Raw genomic sequence first — 16,843 nt, forward strand, 5'->3', positions numbered from 1 at the left:
CAACGACTTTGCAACATCGTTCATACAGATATAGGTGATCTGAGTGTATTTTACCTTATTCCAAATACGAACCGCCACGAATCGTCCACGTTCACACCGCTCTTGTCCCGCTTCAGAGGACAGGTGGAGCTGCTACGAGATCCCGTTTCAAGCATTTTCGGACCGGCTGTTTACTGCGATCCAGAGTGTTACTGCTGGGTACACGCCAGCCCAATCACACCTCTTTTACGTATGATCTTTTACTAGTGACAGTGTGAAAACGAAACTATGAATGACCCGTGTGGAATATAGTAAACAAAAAATAAACTCAAAATACACTCCTGATCAAAATTTTAAGACCAGTTGAAAAATATAAATGAAAAATATAAAAAAATACTCTTATTTTGTTTCCTCTACTACATAATTCCATATATCCTGCTTCATATATCTGATGTCTTCTGTGTGTTTACTCCTTCACCACATGTACTACGGCATATACAAGCACCTTTGTGACCCCTCCCCACCGTACCATATTGCTCCACCTTAACCTTTGACCCTAAAGGTGAGCTCGATCGCTGAAAGATTATGGTGGATTATTCACGGGGCACATGAATGAGGTCACGCTGTGCTCTGACCTGTATACATCACTATAGGGTCAATGATAAGCCGCACTCCACATTCACTTAGCATTGAAACACGTGTACATTCCCCTCTCATCGCAGCATTTAAACGTACACTTTGGAACTTTTCTGCGTGTCTCCGTGGCGATGTCGATCTGCCGTGCTACGTCCAGCATTATGACATTGAATTTATTTGAAATCTACCTCACGTTTATTAAACTATACGTGTTTTTACGTGTTGAAAAAGGCGCAGATCTGACTTTTCTCCTTGGAGATTGACAGGTGTAATGCCATACTTTGACGCATTCTAGCTGAAGCAATAAATAACTCCAATCGCCATGGAGACAAAGAAACATTATTCTCACTCTTGCTCCTGTTTGTAATGTTTTAAATTGACTTTTTTTCTTTATTTGATCTGGGTGTCTACGAAAAGGAGAATCTGAGTGCTCGCATTGGGTTCTAGATAGAAAAATTGAAAAAAAATGTGTTAATCGCTATGGCAACAGCGCTAATCTTTCATCATTCTGAAACCCATGGATAGTTTATATACGTTAGTTCTGCCTTAATCCGCCTCTAAATGGATAGGTTTAATGCCACGCTGTGTAACATTTCAGATAAATCACACTTTATTTTTAGCACCGTAGCAAGTTCCTAGTTTGCAAATTTTGTTCACTGACAATTTTTTCTACGTTTTTATTTCCAAATCTCGTCCAGTCCACACCCATTAAAGGACGCATATCTGGAGTTGTATTTTACTTCATTCTCATCAGTTTTAATAATCCTCTGCAAAAAGAAAAAGTCTACCTACCTTAGTCTCAAAAAACCACACGGTTTAAAATTTTCCAGGATTGTTATTAATCGCTATGGCAATGGCGCTAATCTTTTATCATTCTGAAATTTATGGATAGTTCAAATGCATCAGTTCTGCCTTAACCCACCTTTAGATGAATTGGTTTAATGCCGCGCTGTGTAACATTCCAGATAAATGACATCTTATTGTTTGCACCATACTGCCGTAGCAAGGTACTAGTTTGCAAATTTTGTTCAGACTTTTTTTTTTTTTTTTTAATCGCTATGACAATGGTGCGAATTCTGAAACCCATGGATTATTCAAATGCGTCAGTCCTGCCTTTTTTCTATTTTCTCATTAATAATAATAATAATAACAATAACAACAACAATAATAATAATAATAATAATAATAATAATAATAATAATAATAATAATAATAATAATAATAATAATAAATTTATTTTATTTGGACTGGATAGTATTTATTTATTCAGCATCTTAAAACATTTCTTCCATTGCGGTGGGTAGTGTTTAGACCCACACAAATATGATTTTAATCCTTTCAAATCTGGGCTAAACACTTGAAGAGTGAGCAAAATGAGGATACAATAATCTGCGCTAATCTCTACAAGCACATTGTTATTAATATGATTAGATTTATGGATTAGCGCAGCATTGAGCCAGACCAATTTTATTTTAAGAGGCGTACTAAGGAAACTGACATTGACCAAAATAGAAGAAGAACATTTGAAAAATACATAATCGCTAAAATATTAAAAATGTATTATTAGGATGTACTGGGGAGACAGAGCTCAGTTGGCAGTTGGAGCTTTTGTCCACTGATCCTGCTCTTGACATAAATATCATTGGTGGAGTGGGTTGGCGGTGCAATTCCAGCTCCTACAGATGAATGCTGTTGTTGTGCTATTGGGCAAAACACTTGACCCACCTCACCCCCAGTGTCTGTGTGTGAATGGGTGAGTGGTTTCTTGATGTAAAACGCTTTGAGTGCCTTGAAAGTTGAAAAGCGCTGTAAAATTTGACTATTTGCCGTTTATTAGCTTGTGGAAGGTATGCACTTCTGTATCCCATGGAGATGTTACTGTTTTACCTGGAATGTTCCACTGTATGGCATTAACCTTGAAAGACTTTGCTGTCTCGTGCTTGTCTACTAGATCAGTGGCTCTCAAACGTTTCACATCAAGTACCGCCAAACGAAAAAGATCTGGCTTTTCTAGTGCCACCAGATCTAAACCAGGTCTGTAACCGGACTATTCCAGGTCTAATCTAGGACTAAACCAGGTCTAAAAGTGGATTAACGCGTTTACACTGTAGTTCTAAACACGAAATGATCCGAAAGAGGACAAAAAAGTGGATAAAATTAACTCTAAATGACAGTAAGTACCACCTGAAGGAGCACACGTACCACAGTTTGAGAAACACTGGTCTACGTGGATAGGTTTAATGCCATGCTGTGTAACATTCCTGGCAAATCTATAATATCTCCATGCACTAGCATTTTTTTCTCAGAGTGGTCGTGTGATGTTACTGTAGCGTATCCGGTTAGCTGGTTTAAACAGGGGACTATAAACCGGGACGAGGGGGCCTTTTTATTCTCACACACCTGGGATAGTGTCTTGAAAAAGTCGGACTGCAGGTGGCGCTGTCGTGTTGCCTTCACTGGTAGGAAGACAGCGCCAAAACTTGCTGAAATCTAGATTAGTCAGCATGGTATTAAACCTATCCATTTAGACCAGTCTTTCTCAAACTGTGGTATGTGTTCTCCTTAAATCAAAACTGTCAGGTATGAAAACAAACTAAACGTTGGTCTGAAAAATAAAATAAAATTTAAAAACAAATTAACAAATAAATAAAAATCAATTCCTTAGTTTCTAAATCGAATTTGAAATTTTAGTATTATGACAACACTAAGTTTGCCAAAATAACACATTTTGAAGTGCGATATTTGCTGAAGACGATAAACGATAATATTGAAACTGACTTATAACTGACACAAAAACCCAAGAGCTAATTTATACCACAAAAACTATTCCAAATCTACAATATTGTTACAAAATCATGAGCTGCAATAAATTAACAGCAGAATGAAACACTTTAGTACTTAGTTTGCATCTGTAATGAGTTGTAGAAATGATTAATTCAACCTTTTTACAACTCAGATCTTATCATATAGCTAAAAAATAACCAAACATTTCCCAGTAGTGCAAAGAAAAAGTACACAACTTAAATATTGACCCCCAAAAATACTGTTCCAGCTTTCATATAAGTCAATATAGTAATTATAGTGTCATTTCTAGCCAACATTAATTAAAATGCCATATAAATATCTCATTATGTTAAGTTCTAAACCATGAGATACCAAATCAAAGGCGCTCCGAGCGTGTTCAAAGGCCAACAACAGTACAAACCACGCACAATATGAGTCCTTCAAATCCAAGGCCGTGTCGACATTCTCTCACGTCGTCCTAACATGCCGTCGTACCCCATATGTTCAACCTTTACGCACCTCATTTGTCTGTGTCAGGACGCTTCATGAAGGAGATAGTGCATGTCTGAAGTCCCACGGTGTAACTCTTCCTCTTGTTCTTTCTTTCCTCTTGTTGTGTTTACGCAGTGACGAAGACGGTGTGCGCGGAGCAGTGTGACGGACGCTGCTACGGCCCCTATGTCAGCGACTGCTGCCACCGCGAGTGCGCCGGGGGCTGCTCGGGCCCCAAGGACACCGACTGCTTTGTGAGTCACTATTATGTCATCTCACAGGGCCGTTTGAAGTACAGAGGAGTTATGGAGTTTGGAGGAGAAGGAACTTATTTAGGTCTAAAAGTTGCGCAGTGGTTATTTTAGGACGGCAAGATGAATCGAAATTTGAATGGACAAAGTTACAATTTCGTGGTATCGTTATTTCCCACTGTTAAACGTAAACATCATTGGTTGAGCGGTCAGATCCGTTAACACAGAGGTTGGAGGTGCGATTCCAGCTCCCACAGATGAATGCTGTTGTTGTGTCCTTGGGCATGACACTTAACCCACCTCGCCTCTAGTGTGTGCGTGAGTGGTTCCTTAGAGTACCTGCCTTGAAGGTGGAAAAGCGCTATAAAAATGTGACCACTTACCATTACTGATTTCCTGCAAACAAAATTTGCTAACCCTGTCTGCAGTTATAGATAAATATACCAAAAATTGAACCTGGAACCTTCTTGTTATGGGGCAGAAATGGTAACACCCTTGGGCAACCAATGTATATCTATAGTATTAATGGTAGTTTTGACAGGATGAATGATTTGGCAAGGGACAGGGAACGCTAATTATGTATAAATGTATCACCTATTAGTTTCCGTCAAAGTATTTTACAATTGGTAGTTGGTTTGTCCACTGATGCGAAGGTTGGCGGTTCGAATCCCGCGCTGGTCAGATCCACTATATGTCATCTCGCAGGGCTGTTTGAAGTACAGAGGAGTTATGGAGTTTGGACGAAAAGGAACGTTTTATTTACGTCTAAAAGTTGTGCAGTAGTTATTTTAGCACTGCAAGATGAATCAAAATCGAAATTTGAATGGACGCAGTTAGAATTTCGTATTATCGTTATTTCTCACATCATTGGTGGGGGCGGTCAAACCCACTGACGCACAGGTTGGCGATGCGATTCCAGCTCCCACAGATGAATACTGCCGTTGTGTCTTTGGGCAAAACGCTTATTGTAAAGCGCTTTGAGTGCCTTGAAAGTGGAAAAGCGCCATATAACAAAGTGACCATTTACCATTGGAACGAAGTGAAGGTAGTAGAAGAGTGAAGGTTTCAGAAGTGGTCATCTGGACACTGTTTTTGTAATCAAGATGTTTCGGCTCGGATCCAGAAGCCGTTTCATTTTTGATGGATTGGTGCAGTTTCGCTCTAAAACTCCTCCTTTAGGGCTGGACTTTGCAACTCAGAGTGGGATAAATCCTAGCGCCTTAAGTCAGTACCATCAAATGTAAAACGGCTTCAGGACCAGTGCCGTAAATGCTCATTGCTATATAAAAACCAAGCATTTCGCATTTTTCCTTGTCTCAAAATTGAGTTTGAAGTTTGAGCACCATAACAACACTAATCCCCTCCAAAAATTGCTTCAGAAGATGAGTGCGTCGTAGCTCTTCCTCCCCTCACCTGTTTGTCCCATCGCGGCGCTCATACGATCCGCCGTTGACTACCTGATGAATAGTGCGTCATTTTACCGTCTCGTAAACGTCGCGCGGCTCTTCAAACCAACAAATTGGTGATTCACTGTTCCAATTAATCCCCCTTTATCACCGCCGCCCCTCGCCGCTCCTCCGCACGCGCTCACAGACAGCCGATATTACAGCTGTAACTCAGCCGCAGTCTCATTCCATTCAATTATGGACATTTGTGAGTGCTGCCACAGAACACAGAAGGTTTATGGAGAGGCGTTAGACTGTTTACATGCTTCTATCTATCTCCCATTTTTAGTATTTTATTTTCATAGCTGGAAATTTTAATGACTGATTGCTTCTTATGTCCTGTTTTTCACTATGAAACTGGTTATAATGTGTTTTAATAGTGTGACCTACTGTTCCTAGTCCTTTTGGCAACTGTAGTGTAAATTTGGGGTAAATTTGCAGGTAAATTTGCTGCTTTCTGGTCATAAACGTCTAAATCTGAGTCCGCTGCCTCCAGTGGCCTATGCAATTTCAAGTAGTTGGTGACATCACGCAAGACTGCCCTCATTACATCCATATATTTCTGGCTGTAGGGGCGGAGTTTGAAGTCCGGATACCTCTTAGACCAATCACACTGTTCCTTACACCTTGAGACCCCGCCCCACTCGCTCTCTTCTTTAGTCCTCCACATACTGCCCAGTTTAGCATCTCTATTTGAAATGTGGTTGTGGGCGGAGTTTATGTGTTTAGTCCCATTTTAAAGGTCTTATATTACACAAAATTGACTGAATCTCTTCTTTCACCCAGCACAAATCATACACTTTAACTCAAACCAATGGCACACGTATCCAAATTTGGTTCAGTTCTTCTTGTTATTCACACGTTTCTTGTATTTTCAGGCTTGCACAAACTTCAACGACAGCGGCGCATGCGTGACCCAGTGCCCTCAGCCGTTTGTCTACAACCCCACGTCCTTCCAGCTCGAACACAACCCCAGAGCCAAGTACACCTACGGAGCGTTCTGCGTCAAGAAGTGCCCACGTAAGACCAAGCCACCATTCGCTTCTATGTGTTTTTATGTCGTCGATTTAACCAAGTGAAGCAGCCATTGGTCAATAACAGGCAGATTAACTAACGGAAGGAAACAAGCAAATGGAGAAATGTGCCAGAGCTCCCCCTGTTGTCAGATCATTTTATATGCACTTTCTGTCAAAAGTTTGAACACACCTTTATATTCAATTTTTTTTTTTCTTTGTTTACTACTTTCTGCATTTTAAGTAGATACAGAATAAATCACATATATGAAGCAAGATGTATGGAATTATGTAGTAAAGAAAAAGTAAATAGTATTTGTATATTTTTTTTTTTATATTTAAGTCCTTAGAGCTGCCTTCTCTCAATGAGGTTCTTGATGAAGTCTTTTGAAAATTATTTTCATTTCACCTTCCAAAAAAAGCCCCAAAACAAAAACAAAACATACTTCTGTAATATTTTCTCTGAATGAGTTACAACAATCAAAAAATGTCTAATAATAATAATAATAATAATAATAATAATAATAATAATAATAATAATAATAATAATAATAATAATAATAATAGTAATAATTAATTTAAAAAAATAAAAAGTAAAGTTTATATTATATAACTTCAATGCATTAAAAAAAAAACAACAAAAAAACATAATATCAGAATCAGGAGCAACAGTAGCTCAGTTGGTCAGTTGGTACAGTGTTTGTCCAAAGGGTGGCCAGTTCGAATCCCGCTCTTGACAAACATCATTGGTTGAGCAATCAGAGCAACTAACCTACAACTTGTTGGTGCACTTTATAAAAATATGCTTAAAATAAAAATAATGAAAATCTGATCAATACTACGATATTTGCTGCAGTATTTCTTGATATTATAATTGGACTGTTCAAGGCGTCTTCTATGGGGTTACTATACGGTGTAAGGTACGCTAATGACAGAACAATACCGAATCCTGAAATCTAATCATAATTGTTGATTTTTTTTGGTCAGAGCAGGGCTGAATAAAATTTTCAAATGTTTAAGTAAAAATTTGTTACAATAAAAAAACTAAATAAAACTTCAACTTCTGTTTATATTGTCTCCAAATGAATTACAACAAAGCCATCTGTTTCGACTTCTGCTAGCTAAAAGGCGAATGCTAATATTGCTTCTCGGTGCTAATTCAGCGCAGACTGATTAAATCTATATCAACAGATTGCATGTTCAGGTCCCACTAACTCTCAAATGAGCAAACACAAGTCACGCGATGTCGCTAATTTGACTCATTACCACTCTAGAGCGATAATAGCTTACGACATTAGTAGGGATTATTACACAATTTAAAACCAATCAATTTATCTCAATTAAATCAGCCACTTAGAAGAAAGTAATTAAACGGCCTATATTACGTAATTTTTTTTATCTATGTTATAATGTTGCGTCCTCACCAAGAACATACCTGGGAATGTGGTGTTTTTTATTAATTAACACATTTTTAGCACACAAACTCTCTCAAAACAATCAATTCCACCTTATGATGTCACCAAGTGGTAATACAGGAAGTGCTCCACTTTTTAAACTCCAAACACCTTCACTTTGAAAATTTGCAGCCCTAGAATTGATGAACTTTGAAGCTACAGAACAAAAGGTAAAACAAAAACATATTTTACAAGGCAGCAATTTAAGGTAAAAATAGCTGTTAACTTTATAATAAGCACTCCATGACATCACAAGGTGGAACAGAGCATTTTGAGCATCGGCGATGTAGACAGACCAATTGTAAATGAGTACTAAAACACAGGAGAGTCGAAAGGGGTGGACAAAAGCGGGCTGTTGTCCTGGGCCCAGAATTGAACCCTCTTTTTTTTATTTATATTAGAGGGGGCCCATGTGAGGTTTAACACCCCGGGCCCCCCAAATTTCTGTCGCCGGGCCTGCTCATACATGTGCAAATGAAACAAATCACAACTCCAGGTATTTTTTTAGATGAGATAAAAGCGGCTAAAAGCTCACAAGAGTAAATTTTGTGTAATATATGACCTTTAGGGATAGAGAAGATGTAATTAATTATGTTTGTCTTGCAGATAACTTCGTGGTGGACCATAGCTCTTGTGTACGAGCGTGTCCCAGTAACAAGATGGAGGTGGAGGAGAACCGCATCAAGATGTGTATCCCGTGTACAGACATCTGCCCAAAAGGTAAGCTACTAAAGTTGGTAATAAGGATAAAGGATAAGTGCATTTGTTGAATTTGATTATTATTAGCAAGTATTAAAGTAGTATCTATGATTACTGTGTTTTAATTGAGTTTACAACATTCTATAGATAATATAGAATACAGACTGGGGCAGCTAGAATGAATATTGATAAAATGCATGTTTAGTTCGACAGTATCTCAGCTGGTGTCCCACAGGTTGGCGGTGCGATTCCAGCTTCCACAGATGAATTGTGTCCTTGGGCAAGACACTTAACCCACCTCGCCTCTGGTGTCTGTGTACACTGGTGTATGAATGTGTGTGTGAATGGGGGAGTGGTTTCTTGATGTAAATATATATAGAAATGTCTTGGGACTAGTCCAGAAATTAAAAGGTCAGGTTAGACATTTGTGCATTTACTTTTTGGATATTTCACGGCAAAGTAGAATAGAATCAAGAGGAAAAACTGTTATCACTTTGTAGAATGTGAATACCTGAGACTGTCCTTGTTTGGTCCTGGTTTGATCCCAGTGTAGTCCAGATGTAGACTCGGTTTGGCTCTGATCCAGTCCTGGTTTAGTCCATCTCCAGCTCTGGGTCTAGACTCAGTTTAGTTCTAATTTTGAACTTATGTCATGTTCACTTTATGTACAGTTTGACATTAACAGCATTTTCTCCTTTGTTTCTGTACATACTGAATGACGGTTGTATTATTCTTACTGGTAATTAGCAGTTTAGTATTTTATTAAAATAACTTCTAGATATGACATCATAGTTAAAAATGTCAAATGATGCTTACTCTTTTTACAATTTACTAATAATATCAAAACTGGAAAGAACCACAGAACATTTGGTTTTCATTGCACATCATGATTTGGATAACAGTATATTAAAAGAACAGTACCTGACTTTTTATTGTCTTAAAAACCTAAAAAAAAACAAAAAAACAACACAGACCTAGTTCATTTTAAACAGTTTGTAATAGTCCAAAGTTATTCCTCACTTACCTTATGCATTCCGAGCATTCTAATTACTCACCGTGATGAGTTTATAAGCACTTTCCACAACTCTTAGAGACCGGAATGGGGTTTTACCATCACGGTAATGCTATGCTAACAACATCTAGCATGCTAACAGTGCACGTTTTGATTTCTCGGACAATAAAACGCTTCATAATTGGATGCAAACCGTACGCAGCTGGCTTATTTTAACCTCGAGAGCTGCTTATATAATATATTTGAACAAGCAAGACAAGGCAGATATATTACATTTAACAAAGGTGTAAACAAAGGGAATTCTGAAAATGACCATAGCAGCTAAACTATTGTAAAGACGTCCTAAATTTATGTACAAAAAATAACAAACAAACTGAGCTATACAGCCACATTTTCCCATGGCAACCCAACTGATTACACTTTAATACCATGATTGTATTTAATAAACTGGATGTAAATTAGCGCTGGTGATGCTAGCTGTCTGTGTCCCCTCCCGGACCACTTCTATCCTCCGAATGTACACCCGGATTTCTCGCTAATGCCTTTTTAATCTAATGGCATTACGCTAACAGCCATGCGAGTGGATTGACGCTAGCATACGCACGTCGCGGTAAAAGCTTTGAAAAAACATGTTTACAACCCCTCTAGGTACGATATCTGCTCGGCCAGCCAAATCGTCTCGGGGGCCCTAAAAATGTGTAAAAAACAGAAATAGTTCATTTTTAAATGGTTTGCAGTGGTCCACAGTTATTCCTCACTTACCTTATGTGTTCAGAGCTTTCTAATTATTCACGGTGATGAGTTTATAAGGGCGTTCACAACTTTCGGAGAACAGAGTGGAGTTTTATTGTCATGGTAATGCTAGCAAGGAGGGATAGAGAGAGAGAAAGATGAATAGAGAAAGAAAGAAATAGGGAGAGAGAGGGACGATATGCACACAGAGAGAGGGATGGAGAGACCAAGAGCGAGAGGGGGTAGAGAAATATGAGGCGAGAGAGAAAGAGGAATAGAGAGAGAGGGGAGATGGGGATGAGATAGATAGACATACAGAGACAGGGAGGGAGAAACCAAGAGAGCGAGGGAGAGAAAGAAAGAGGGAAATAATGAGAGAGAGGGATGATATGCACACAGAGAGAGGGATGGAAAAAACTAGAGAAAGAGAGGGGGTAGAGAAATAGGGAGAGCGAGAGAGAGAGAAAGAGGAATAGAGAAAGAGACAGAGAGGGGGGGATGCACAGAGACAGGGCGGGAGAGACCGAGAGAGAAAGGGAGAGAAAGAAAGAGGGACAGAGAGATATGGAGAGAGAGAGAGAAAGAGAGACAAAGAGAGAAGGAGACGAGATAGAAGGACACAGAGAGAGAGATGGAGAGATCAAGAGAAAGAGGGGGGGTAGAGAAATAGGGAGCAAGAGAGAGAGAGGCACAGAGACAGGGAGGGGGAGACAGAGAGAGAGAGGGAGAAAGAATATTTATAATATTAATTATTAATATTATTTTGACCTCCATGCTGCTTATACAATACATCTGTACTGGTGCAAGACACATTTTGCTCAAAAACATGACAAAAAAATCACATACTAATCACATACTAATCAATATTAAAACTGGTATCGAAACTAGACACTCATCGAAATCGAGTTTTTGTATCGTCTTAGCTGTTTTTCACCTAAAAACGTCCAAATGTTCCAGAACGTTAGCATACACGCATCACAGTAAAAGCTTAGAAAAGCATATTTGGGACACTGGGACTGAGGTGGGTTAAGTGTCTTGCCCAAGGACACAACAACAGCATTCATCTGTGAGAGCTGGAATCGCACCGCCAACCTGTGGGTCGGTAGATCTGACCGCTCAACCAAGAATGTTTACGTCGAGAGCGGGATTCGAACCGCCAACCTTCGGATCAACGGACAAAAACACTCCAACAACTGAGCTACTGTCGCCATGACGATAACCCCTTACATGCTAATCGCTAACACGTTTTGAAACAGTGAACTCAGCAAGATTACAATCGAATCAATGTGTCCGCTGCTATTAAACGAAACGCTAACTTCCGCGCCGTATAGATTGATCTTATTGTTAGCACGAGCACGCCCCCTTTTTTTTTTTGCCTTCCTCCCGCGCGCCTCTCATCGATTGGTTAATCCCCCCTGATTACATCGTCACGCCGCGGGGAAGGGCGGGGTTAATGAGGGATAGCCCAAGGAACTGTGGGAAATGATAACAAATTAACATTTCAGATATGGAATTGGCCGGTATAAATCACCATCTCAAACTGGTTACGCCGCTTAATGCCGGGGCTTATTCATCATTTTCCAGGCCCCGTGTCGCAGCGAATCGGAACACACTAGACTGCCACTGTAATTAATGCAGATGTAATAGATTCATTATAGGAGGAACTGGCTGAGAATCGGGCCATAGTTTCATCAAAAGGATCCCCCTGCATGGAACAGACTGAATGTGAAGTTTGCATGAATAAACTATATGAGAAATGGAGAGATGAGAGGAAGAGAGAGAGAGAGAGAGAGGGGGGGGGGACAACAAGAAAGAGGGAAAGAGACAGAAAGATGAGAGAAGGGGTAAAAGAAAGAGAGAAACCGAGAGAGAGAGCAAGAGAGACAGAGAGAGAGTAAGATAAAGAGGGAAAGAAAATTGGATAGAGAGCAAGATAAAGAAAAAGAGGGATAAAGAGAGAAACGGAGTTAGAGAGAAAGATGATTAAAGAGATGAGAGGAAGAGGGGGGTAAAGAAAGGGGGGTGGGGGGTGGAGAGACAACAAGAAAGAGGGAAAGAAACAGAAAGATCAGAGAGAGGGGCTGAAAGAGAGAAACAGGCACAGAGAGAGAGAGCAAGAGAGGCATAGAGAAAGTAAGATAAAGAGGGAGAGAAAAATGGATTGAGAGAGAGAGCAAGATTGAGAAAAAGAGGGATAAAGGGAGAAAAGGAGTTAGAGAGAAAGTGAGAAAAGGGGTGGGAGAGAGAGTGAAGCACAGAGCGACAGAGGGAAATAGAGAGGAACAGAGAGAGAAAGAGAGAAATAGACAGAGATAAAGAGGGAGAGAGAGAAAAAGGGAGAGATAGAGCAACAGAGAGAGGGTGAAAGAAATAAATAAATAGAGAGACAGAAAAAAGAGGCATAGAGGGAGAGAGATAAAGAGAGAGAGAGAAAAGGGGATAGATAAAAAGAAAGCGGGGAGAGAGAGAGAGAAATGCAAAGAGGAAAGAGAGCAAAAAAACTAGCCTGCTGCTGTAATTAATGCAGATGTAATAGATTCATTATAGGAGGAACTGGCTGAGAATTGGGCGATAGTTTCATCAAAAGGATCCCCCTGCATGGAACAGACTGAATGTGAAGTTTGCATGACTAAACTAGATGAGAAATGGAGAGATGCGAGGAAGAGGGGGGTAAAGAAAGAGGGGTGGGGGTGGATAGACAACAAGAAAGAGGAAGAGAGACAGAAAGATGAGAGAGAGGGTGAAAGAATGCGAAACAGACAGAGTGAGAGAAAGAAAAGGTGACATGAGCTAGAGATAAAGAGACAGTGTAGAGACAACAAGAAAGAGGAAGACAGATGAGAGAGATGATGAAAAAGAGAAACAGGCCGAGAGAGAGAGAAAAAGAGACAGAGTGAGATATAAAGAGGGAGGGAGAAAAAGGGATAGATGGGCCAAGAGGGAAAGAGAGAAGGGGGGAGATAAAGAAAGATGAAGAGAAACAGAAAGATGAGAGGGAGAGAGGGGGGGGAGGGTGAAAGAAAGAGAGAAAGAGGCAGAGAGGGAGAAAATGAGGCATAGAGTGACAGGTGAAGAGGGAGAGAGAGAAAACCAAGGGAGAGAAAGAGGGATAGATGCAGGGAAAGCAGGGAGAGAGAGCTGGACTGCATGAGAGATAGTAGAGAGAGGGAGAGAGAAAGTGGGGGTCACAGAGAGAGAGATAAAGGGAAAGAGAGAAACAGGGGGCAGATAGAGAAAGAGAGGGAGGTGGAGAGACAACAAGAAAGAGTGAGAGAGACAGTGAGAGGGACTGAGAGAAAGAGGGTGACAGAAAAAGAGGGACAAAGAAAGAAAGAAAGAGGGGGAGGGATAAGAGAAAAGGGTTAGATAGAGACATTTAGAGAGAAAGTGAGAGAGAAAGAATGAGGGAGAAAAAGAGAGAGAAAACTAAGAGAAAGAGGGACAGAGAGAAAGAGAGCTAAAGAGGGACAGAGCGAAAATGGGATAGAGGGAGAGAGAGAAAGAGGAATAGATAGAGTAAGAGAGAGAAAGAGGGATGGACAAAGAGAAAGTGGGGAGAGAATAAGGGAGTGCAAGAAAGATAATAGAGACAGGGAGAGAGAAAGCGGGGGACACAGAGAGACATAGAGAGAAGAGGGAGAGAAACTGTAATTAATGCAGATGTAATAGATTCATTATAGGAGGAACTGGCTGAGAATCGGGCCATAGTTTCATCAAAAGGATCCCCCTGCATGGAACAGACTGAATGTGGAGCTTGCATGACTAAACTAGATGAGAAATGGAGAGATGAGAGGAAGAGGGGTAAAGAGAGAGAAAGCAGAATAAAAGGGGAGATAAAAAAGATAAGAGAAAGAGTGAGAGAGAGAAAAAAGAGGGATAAAGAAAGAGAAATGGGGGATAAAGAAAGAGGAGGGGGTGGCGGAGTGAAGAGACAACAAGAGGGAGAGAGACACAAAGATGAGAGAGAAAGGGAGTGAGAGAGAAGGAGGGAGAAAGGAAAAGCGGGACAAAAAGAGAAAGAGAGGAAAAGATGGATAAAGAGAGCAAGAAAGAGAGGGAAAGATAAAGAGAAAGTGGGGGGAGAGTGGGAGTGAAAGAAGAAACTGGGAGAGAAACAGAGAGAGAAGAGGGAGAGAAAAAAGCTGAGAATTAATTATGATTGTGTTTGCTTACAGTGTGTGACGGTATCGGCACGGGCAGCCTGCAGACCGCTCAGACCGTAGACGCCAGTAATATCGACAAGTTCGTCAACTGCACCAAGATCAATGGGAACCTCATTTTTCTCATCACGGGAATTAAAGGGTAAGTGACAGATGAGGCACGAAGTTTAAAGCAACTTAAATATCCAAGAAAACCCAAAAAATAAATAAAAAAGCTCTTTGTCGGTGTCAGTGTGGCGTTGCTAGCTGGATACTTATATTGTAACCTATTGTAAAGTTGCCTAGATACTGGTAGCAGAGCCGTGAGCGTATAGTAAACTGCATTTCATTTTTAGTATAAGCCATAGCACGTATCATCTTTTGTTTTTTTCATTTTGGTTGCGTTTATTGCACCGAAAACCATATGTTCTTACCGTGACTGGGCTTGCCTCTCCACAAACCTGATTTACTTAGCCTGGAAGAGGATATCTTGTTCCTTTGATTATAATCTACTCTATCTCCATGGAGAATGTTTCAAAGTATGGTTTTAACTTTATGTTTCTATGGACTCAAACAGGCGATGTGCCACCTCCAGAAAGTTCCATAATTTACCTTTACGTATTTTATTTTTTCCAAACTTGCCAAATGTTCTTAAACTTTTGTATGTGTTAATGGGATAACACACTTTTAAAGAGGCTTTTTGGAGCGTTCTACCATGTTATAACATTGTTCCCTCATCAAAAAAATGCCTCAATGGGTTTTAAATGTCATCCGTGCATGTTTGATTAATCTAGGGATCTCTCCTGTTTACATCACCCATGCTCCTGCGCGGCAATTTTTCATAAATATACAATAGCATGATACAAAACAATGCTAACAACTTGATAAATCTGACGCAATGTGCAGTACTTTCATTAGCAGGATGCACGCCGACTATAAAGAGTTAACGCTCTGAAGGGGGAGTGACTTACCACGGAGAGTAAAGGGAAGGGGGGTTTCAGAGCAGCAAAAACAAAAGGGAAACATTAAATTAAATATGTTAACAGCTACTTTATGTGTATATCTAGGCATTTGTTGGCCCTAATGGATAGTTTGAGGGTCAATTGTAGCTAAACCTCACTGCCGTTGTTCATGCTAACACGCTAAGTTAGCATGACATTAGCAAAAAAAAATAAAACAATAGCTCACTCACCTTTACCCTGGGTTCTTTTTTCTTACTTTATTTCTGTTTTGGTCCTCCTAAACTTTCTCGTAGGAGCCATTTCATTATGTGATGACAATGATAAGATGTTAAAGCACAAAACTGTTTTCCGTTTGTTTCAGGAGCGTGCAGTACTTCTTAAATATAATCAAATAAAATGAATTTGGTGAGGCCACGGCGGCTCTCTCTGAGGATGTGGCCCCCCTACTGGTTGTGGGACCAAACAACCGCTTAGTAAAGTAAAAGAAAAAAAACTATTGTGTAAACTGGACAAAAGTTTCGTGGTTTCTTCAGTTCTGGTCAGATTACTGGTGGACACTGGAGCTAACGAAACTGAGACTAACACACCTATTTGTACGCAGTTTCTGAAGAATTGAAGAAGTGGTTTGGATGAGCAGTGAAACATCTGCACTCCAAAACTTTTGTCCAGTTGAAAGAACAGAATTTTTCTTTTGATATGGTTCAAACCTGGGCGACTGGCGGATAACAAAGAGAACCACTGTGTGTCTGTAGCACGGGGCGGTCCTGCTTTTGCATATTGTGTTGTCATAACGTAAAAGATTTCAGTTCATTAAAAGACGTGGTGAAAGGTAACAAAGTACAAATGGTGAAGTACTGTACTTACGTAGAATCTTTAGGTATCTGTACTTTACTTAAGAACATTTTACAGTGGCTACTTTTTACTTTTACTTCACTACATTTGAGACCAGTATCTTTACTTTTTACTCCACTACATTTTTGAACAGGACTGAAAAGTAAAACGGACTTTTCATAAGATTTGAGGGGATATTTTACTATGTTCACGGTAACATCCTGACTAAAGTTTTCGAGTTCAAGCTTTGGCTTTGAGCAAACAAAAATAAATACACAAAATTCATTAGAGAAGTGAATACATTGATTTGTATTGTTACGGTTGACCAAAATATGTATAATTCTTTAATCATTATCACTACATTTACACTCTAACAAATTAATACTTAACACGTGTGTGAAATACTTTTACTTT

General features: G+C 39.8%; 1 protein-coding gene across 1 annotated transcript in view; it reads left to right on the forward strand.

Moving 5' to 3' along the window:
• LOC117384930 (receptor tyrosine-protein kinase erbB-4-like) overlaps window positions 1–16,843 on the forward strand; it is a 540,640-nt gene that overhangs the window by 378,525 nt on the left and 145,272 nt on the right. Inside the window, exons 6-9 of the mRNA XM_055228388.1 lie at window positions 4,027–4,145; window positions 6,466–6,607; window positions 8,661–8,774; window positions 14,673–14,799. Of these exons, the coding sequence (XP_055084363.1) occupies window positions 4,027–4,145; window positions 6,466–6,607; window positions 8,661–8,774; window positions 14,673–14,799 (502 nt within the window). The remainder of the gene's footprint in view (window positions 1–4,026; window positions 4,146–6,465; window positions 6,608–8,660; window positions 8,775–14,672; window positions 14,800–16,843) is intronic.

The sequence above is a fragment of the Periophthalmus magnuspinnatus genome, chromosome 2 (assembly GCF_009829125.3).
Source record: "Periophthalmus magnuspinnatus isolate fPerMag1 chromosome 2, fPerMag1.2.pri, whole genome shotgun sequence".
Lineage (NCBI taxonomy): Eukaryota > Metazoa > Chordata > Actinopteri > Gobiiformes > Gobiidae > Periophthalmus > Periophthalmus magnuspinnatus.